General features: G+C 47.3%; 1 protein-coding gene across 2 annotated transcripts; it reads right to left on the bottom strand.

The window, feature by feature from the left end:
* Nucleotides 1-3686: 3686 nt before the first annotated feature.
* Nucleotides 3687-7357, bottom strand: LOC311600477 (oogenesin-1-like). 2 transcript variants are annotated; one of them, XM_084787219.1, is made up of 3 exons: nt 7089-7357; nt 5158-5736; nt 3687-4546 (listed from the first exon to the last, which is right to left on the bottom strand). In XM_084787219.1, the coding sequence occupies exons 2-3, from the start codon at nt 5640-5642 to the stop codon at nt 4117-4119; spliced, it is 915 nt and encodes a 304-aa protein (XP_084643345.1). In that variant the 5' UTR covers nt 5643-5736; nt 7089-7357; the 3' UTR covers nt 3687-4116. The 2 variants fall into 2 exon arrangements, with proteins under 2 accessions (XP_084643345.1, XP_084643346.1); XM_084787220.1 differs by having other exon boundaries at nt 7093-7357.
* Nucleotides 7358-8092: the final 735 nt, after the last annotated feature.

Raw genomic sequence — 8092 nt, 5'->3', positions numbered from 1 at the left:
ATTAGAGATTGCTGTGCGAAGAATCCTTTAGCTCTCTAGCCCACTTTTAATTGTGTTGTTTGACTCATTGGTGTTTAATTTCTTGAGTTCTTTACATATTTTGGATATTAGCCCTCTGTCAGATGTAGGGTGGGGGAATATCTTTTCCCAGTCTGTAGGCTACCTTTTTATCTGGGAAGACCTCTGAAAGTAAAATTAACTGCACCAGTTTCACAGATTGAGCTCTGCCAGGCCCCAAAAGCTGAAGACAGAATACGGGAAGGTTACTCATGGAAGCAAACATTTTCCTTTGAAGGCCTTTAAGGTGAGATGTCTCACCTCCAAAAGGGGAAAACTCAGTAGGGGCCAGAGAACCCAATTCCCAGTGGAATAGGATTCAGAGGTTCAGCACTTGGGGTTGGACAGAATGGTGCCAAAGCACACCTCACGTGAGTGATTGACAGTCCTCCATGCTTGCATTCAGGCAAGCAACCTCCCCCCTCCTGCCCTCAATATGTGGGCAAAATGTACCAAAGATGATCTTAAAGGAGATGGCCTTTATCTGGAATATAAGCAGGTAAAAAAAACTTTGAAGAGGTTCAACTTGAGAATTGAATTTAAAATGGGAAGAACCTGATCCATTCAAAAAGCAGATCTGATTGTCTGTTAAGACTTGGTCTCTGTGGTCCAGGTGGGCCTCACACTCCAGCAGTATTATTGCCTCAGCCTTCCCAAGGGTTGTTACAGGCAGGCAACAGTCATGACTCCTAAAAGGCTTTTCCTTTTCCTTTTTTGTTTGTTTATTTTTGGTTTTTCGAGACAGGGTTTCTCTGTGTAGTCTTGGCTGTCCTGGACTCACTTTGTAGATCAGGTTGGCCTCGAAATCACAGAAATCCGCCTGCCTCTGCCTCCCATGTGCTGGGATTAAAGACGTGCGCCACCACAGGCTGGCAGCTTTTCCTTTTCTAAAAAGCCAAACATACAAGAAAACAAAGTGTCCTTGACCAACAACCATGAAGTTTTTATGGCCACACAGAAAACCATTTAATTGTTTTTGAAGAATTATTTATTTCTTTTTGCTGGCAGGTGAAAAGAAAACTATGTTTCCAGTTTCTGGCTACTATGAATAAAGCTGCTATAAATATAGCTGAACAGGTGTCCTTGTGGTATGGTGGAGCATCCTTTGGGTATACGACCAGGAGTGGGATAGCTGGGTCTTAAGGCAGATCAATTCCCAAATGCCTGAAAAACTGTCAAATTGATTTTCAAAGTGACTGTACAAGTTTGCACTCCCAAGGGATCAAGGACACCACAGGAAAACCTACAGAATCAACTAACCTGGTTCCACAGAGCCTGAACCACCAATAAGGGAGTGTGAATAGGACTGACCTAGGCTCTCTGCACACATGTAGCAGTTCCACCGCTTTGTCTTCATGTGGGACTCCTAACAGAGGGAGCAGGGACTGTCTCTGCTGCTGTCTTTGGGGTTCTTTCCCTCTACTGGGCTGCTGCTTCCCGCCCCCATAGGAGACATGCCTAGACTTACCGCAACTTAATATGGGAAGACAGGTTGACTGATATCCACAGGAGGCCTCCCCTTTATAAGAGAAAGTGAAGAGTATTGGATGTGAGGCAGGGAAGAGTGAAGGGAGAGAAAGCTACAGTCAGAGTGTAAATTAATTAATTAATTTAAAAATTTAAAAAATCCAGTTCTGGAGCCGGAGAGATTACTTGTCAGCTAAGAGCACTGGAAACTCTTCCAAGAACCCAGGTTCATTTCTAAGCATCCACATGGCAGCTCACAACTACCAATAACTCCAAGAGCTGACACTTTCACACAGACATACACGCAAACCAAACACCAATGCACGTAACATAAAAATGAATTATGTATAAAAAAAAATTACAGTTCTTGGGCTGAGTGTGGTGATGCACACCTTGAATCCCAACACTAGGGAGGCAGAGGCAGGCGGATCGCTGTGAGTTCGTGGCCAACCTGGTATACAAAGCCAGGACAGCCAAGGCCACACAGAGAAACCCTGTCTCTGAAAGAAAGAAAGAAAGAAAGAAAGAAAGAAAGAAAGAAAGAAAGAAAGAAAGAAAGAAAGAAAGAGAGAGAAAGAAAGGGAAAAGAAGAGAAAAGAAAAGAAAAGAAAATATACATCCAATTCTTAAGTTGGGTAGATCCCATAGATCAAGAACAGGACATGTGCCCAGCGGCTGCAGGGCTGTATCAAAAGGTGGCCAGCAGAGGGCAGCAACTTTGACGACTAGGGCCCACAGAGCTATGGTTCACAAGCTGGACATGGTGATAGTGATACTGATCTCAGCACGCAGGAGGACAACACTAGGTCAGGAGCACAAGGGGAGCACGGGCTGTACGAGAACATCTGAAGACAAGGAGGAAGCCAGGTGCAGCGGTGCACGCCCTTAATCCCAGCACTTGGGAGGCAGAGTCAGGTAGAACTGTGACAGCCAGAACTACATACTGAGAGCCTGGCTTTAAACGAGAGGAGAGAGAGAGAGAGAGAGAGAGAGAGAGAGAGAGAGAGAGAGAGAGAGAGAGAGAGAGAGAGAGAAGGGAGGGAGAGAGAGAGAGAGACAGGCAGGCAGGCAGGCAGGCAGACAGACAGACAAGCCTGGTGGCGTACACCTTAAATTCCAGCACTCAGGATAGCAGAGGCAGATTGCCCTCTATGAGGGACAGGGGGCAGGGGAGAAACACCGTTAGAGCCAACACACTTTGATCTATTTTGATTTTCCTTCAGCCAACTTTATGGCTCAATTGCACATTGTAGCCTGAATATGCTGTTAGATTGAAATTCTTTGCCAGCCCTCCAAACCTTTATGAGAGTGGGTCTGGCTGGGCCCAGGGTCATATGCCTGTAATCCCAGCACTTGAGGTGGCAGAGGTAGGTGGATCTCTGTAAGTTGGAGGCCAGCCTGGTCTACAAATGCAGTCCAGGACAAAAAGCAGGCAAGGCAACAGAGAGACCTCTCTGTCCAAAATAAAAAAGAGTGGATCTGCCTTGCTCACATATGACTGAAATCCTTTGCACATAACCACCAGACAGCCACACCAGCAGGATGTAACAGAGGCAAAGGCTGGGAGGAAGGAACGGAATGGCAGTAAGACTCCAAGGTGTTTGAGGCAGAGAGGGAGTTCTGCAGTTTGAGCCTCGTTGATAAACAGCTCAGTGTCTTTCCACCCCTAAAGCCACAGGACTCTCCTGACCTTGAACCACTGAACCAGCTGGCGAGGTCACTGACTGAGGACTCCAAATATCCCTCTTCAGGTTTCCGGGTTACTCCTTTACAGCTACCATGATGGAGACACATTCGCTAGTCAGTCCTTCCCAGAGCTGTGTTTACACGTTCATGGTTGTCCTGCTGACTCCAAATCATTTAGAAATACACAAATTGTTTTTCTGATTCCAGAAGATACCTGGCCCCTCATCCCACTGTGTTTTAGGTCAAATTTGATCTCTTCGATCTGAACATACTACACACAAGTTTGTTTCCCAAACATTGAACACTATGTGAAGCCATGTGCTCTGAGTCCCATTGATAAAACCTGTTAATAGGATGCTCTGACCTTCACAGCTTTGAGACTCACCTGATAAGAGTGATGGGGAAAGAAGCCACAGACACAGGTACAGAAATGTTGTGATGAACCAGTAGTGTGCTCTGATGTCAAAACACCTGCATCCCAGAAACTCAGACATTTATTAATACAATCCACAGACAGTGCTAGCTTATCAAGGTAGAGGATTTCTATGGGGAACAGACTCAAGCTGCAATAATCCTAGAAAAAGAAACAGTGGTTGACACTTTCTACAGAGGGACCATTGATTTTCTGCATCAGGGGAGGACCCTCTTCTTTCCAGTGTCTCAAGTATTGAGGTGCTCGGTACATCAATGTTCTGGACAGCAGTGAGTTTCACCAATTCCCAATACTAAGTGTCCATTTCTCAGTCCCAGCATCAACCTTAGCACATTTGGTGCTGGACAATGGCAACCTTAGGTCTCCAGGTCATAGACTAAGCACCCATGAGAGTTTATGAATTGGCTTCTATTAAAACAGACTCTCTTAGGCTGCCTTTTAGCCCTGAGTATATCCAGGAGATCAAGACAAATTTAGACAAATCTGTCTCTGCGAATATCACCCATGTCATCATAGCAATCCAGAGGGGCGGAATACAGCTCCTGGGTCAGCTGGCTCAGCCTGGCTGTGTGGTGCAGGAGTTGCTTCAGGGCAGGCAGAGAGAGGTTATTACCAGCGAAACTGACCTTGGTGAGCTGGGAGCATTGGCTCAGGCCAGGCAGGAAGTCACAGACCTGAGAGTCCCGCATAGAACACCACCCCATATTCAAGGTTTGCAGGGTGTCTCTAAGTCGCTCAAGGAGAAGCCCAAGAGGCTTAACAAAGAAACCACCCAAACGTGTGGCACTCAGGTCCAGATGTTTGAGCTCACCAATGGCCAGGCAATGGGGCAGGTAGTCCAAGTCTGCCTGTGAGAGGTGGCAGCAAATGACTGACAGGGTCTCCAAGGGCTTCTCCAGGCACCTGGGGAGAAAACAAGTGATTGGTTTCTGGAAAATGGTGAAGAGGGCTGATGGGATTGACCAGGAAGCAGATGACACTTCTCTCAAATTCATTCTACCTATATGATGGAGGTCAACTCAGGTCACACCTCCTGCTCTGTTGTCTGCTCACATAATACATAACACTCTAGTCTGACCCCTGTGGGCATCACCGTGGGCATGGTTCAGGGAATGGCAGGAGACCACAGCAACGGCTGTTATCAAGCCAACATGGGGCATGTAGTCAGGACTGCCTACCCCAAACAAGATTCAGCATCTTCCTGTGGTGTCCCTAAGGTTCCCCAACTTCTGTTCCTCACTAAGGCCATGTCCCTGTTCCAACCTTCAACCCTAGTATTGCACATTTCCCATCTACTCAAGCCTTTCTAGACTCAGAAAAGCCTTTCACACAGGAGCAGTTAAGAGTCATTCCTGTGCCTGCTCACACACGTTAGCCCAGAGCTCATCTGCTCATAGATGCTGTGTCCCTAACACTGCTAGGGTTCCAGCGTCCAGTCCATCAAGGACCAGCTGACCTGCAGGAAAAGAGATGTGTCTCCCATCCTCTTGTGGACACTGTCTACCATTCCTTACCTGATGAAGTGTACTGTGGGGACATAAACAGCTTTTAAGTTATGTAAACAGAGATTCCGCAGGCAGTGGAGTTGGGACAACTGAAAGCTCAACACATATATTCTCCCTATGAGCTCTTGAGGATAGTCCGTAGGCAGCGGGTATACAAAGAGTCCTAGCGTGAGTGTGGAAAGATTTTTCATCTGGTGCAGGTAAGGTTCAAGAAAAGCCAACTCTTCCGTACACAGACAAGTCAGATGAAGCTCCCGGATACAGGCTGGATCTACAGACTTGAATATGTCTGTGAGAGTGGGGCTGGGCTGGTCACAAATCAGCAGCTTTCTGCAGCAGAGGTGAGTGGAACCTTGGTGCTGATGGGCCCACTGCAGCACGCATGCGTCCCATTCATCCAGCTTCTTGTCCTGGAGCTTGAGATCAACTATCACCTTCAAAGACTTCTTCAGCCCAGAGTCAGGACAGCTCTCCACTGGTGCCTTCTGTGTCATGAGCTTTGGTAAGCACTCATCTTCAAGGGATCCAGCAATTAGACTCCAAACGTCATGGGGCGCGTTTCGCAAATCGAGCACTCTGAGTTGACGCCTTGAATGGGAAACATGAACAGAATTCTCAGAAGAGAAGACACATCCTACATTCTGACTAATTCTCTTCTCTAGGGGCTGGCTATAATGCAGCTAAGGGGGAGAATTTAAACTGACCACATTTTTCTCATGGCTTAGGCTGTAAAATCAGCTTCTAGCTAGAGACTGCACGGGGGTCATAAAAGGAGGCATTTTGATCTGTTACCTCATAGTCAAAAAAGGCAATTAATCAGGAAAACAGAGGAGTTCTAAAATACCACAGGTTACATGTTTTAAGTCTAAACATTTCTTAGACATCCAATCGATATCTCCAAGAAGTTTTTGAAAGTCATCTAGAGTTTCCAAATGGTCAACTCTCAATTGTAAGGGCTGAGGGGACATGAAGTCTGTATGAATAACACATCCCAACTATGAAAACGGGGGTTGTATCTGAACCTTTTCTGTAGCTACATGGAGCCCATATGAACTTAATTGCTCAGCTAAAATTGCAAAGCTTCCTGTAAATAGGCCCTATCTTTATGAGAAAGTAAAATATCACCCATATAGTGAAGAAGATAAACATCAGAATAAGCTTTACGAACTTGTAAGAGAGCGAGGCCCACAGATTTTTGACAATGGGTAGGGCTATTGTTCATACCCTGAGGCAGCACTTTCCAATGATACCTTTGATAAGGTCTCTGAAGATTAGGTGAAGGCCAACTAAAGGCAAAGCGCTGACAGTCCGAAGGACGCAATGGTATAGTAAAAACGCAGTCTTGGAGAGCAATGACAACAATATTTTCATCCTTTGGGATGGCAGAAGGTGACAGGAGCCCAGGCTGAAGGGCTCCCGTGCTTTCCATAATGTCACCTACCTTTCTAAAGTCCTGCAACAGTCTCCAACTAGCCTGATTTTTTCTTAATAACAAAGATTGGGGTGTTCCAAGGGCTAGTGGAAGGCTCAATATGACCCTTCTGGAGCTGTTCTTCCGCCAGGCAGGTAGCCGCTTCAATGCTGTCTTTAGTTAAGGGCCACTGCTCGATCCAAGTTATTTTATTTGATTTCCAAACGGTTGGATCAGATGTTAAGGTAGCAGTGGCCCCTATGAATAAATCCTGGTATCCCAAACCAGTTCTATCATATTTAATCTCGGGAATGATGGGCTCAATCTGGCCTGGTGCCCGCTTTCCCTTTTTTTTTTTTTTTTTTGACTAGCGACTATGTGAACGACTAAGGCTGACGATTCTTTTCTGGAGCCAGTTAGACTGGCGATTGACATTTCTTTCTCTATATCAAGACTCACGAGATTCTTTCTCTGTTTGCTCATCTATCCTTTTTAGGCTCTCAGGAAGGACTTATCCACATCGACTTACCTACCCAAGGTCCCTGTTCGAAGGCGACAGTTGTTAATGCCCGGCTAGGGCTCAAAAGAGGTCCAGCGTAGGGTCCCTGAGGCTGGATGCGGACCAAGGCATACGGGCGGCGGCGGCGGCGGCGGTGGCGGCCCCGGAGCGAAACAACAGCTGGGGTTCCAAGCAGCGTCCCAATGCCTCGGCCCGCAGACTCAACAACTTCCGAGCAGTCAAGGCGAAAGAACCGAGTCAGAACTCTCGGCACCACAGAAACCCGCCGCGACCAAGCCCCGCCAAGACGAACGGCGGACGCGCCCACTGGCGCGCATGCGCAGACCAGACCAGCGCCTTACGCTACAGACACAAACAGGGTCCTGCGGCCTGGCAGACAGCTACTCCGGATTGGTGGGCGTGCACAGCGCCTAAAATCTATCAAAACAAAAACTGTGAGAGCCCGGCGTGGTGGCGCGCGCCTGTAATCCCAGCACTCAGGAGGCAGAGGCAGGTGGATCACTGTAAGTTCGAGGCCAGCCTGGTCTACGAAGTGAGTCCTGGGCAGCCAGAGCTGTTACACAGAAAGAAAGAAAACTGTGGGAACTTTTAAATCCTAAAGCTGCCAAATGAGACAACGTTAAGAGCACTGGCTGCTCTTCCAAAAGTCCTGAGTTCAATTCCCACCGACCACATGGTGGCTCACAACCATCTACAATGAGGTCTGGTGCCCTTTTCTAGCCTGCAGGTGTACATGCAGGCAGAGCGCTGTATACATAATAATAAATAAATCTTTTTTAAAAACAGGGGGTGCGGGGGCTGGAGAGATGGCTCAGTGGTTAAGAGCACTGCCTGCTCTTCCAAAGGACCAGGGTTCAATTCCTAGCAACCACATGGCAGCTCACAACTGTCTGTAATTCCAAGATCTGACACCTCACACCAACACACCAACGCTCATAAGTTAGAGAGAGAGAGAGAGAGAGAGAGAGAGAGAGAGAGAGAGGGAGAGAGAGGGAGAGAGAGAAAGCGGGCAC

This window comes from Acomys minous, assembly GCF_964271855.1.
Source record: "Acomys minous genome assembly, chromosome: 6".
NCBI lineage: Eukaryota > Metazoa > Chordata > Mammalia > Rodentia > Muridae > Acomys > Acomys minous.
This window is presented reverse-complemented; position numbering and strand designations above follow the sequence as displayed.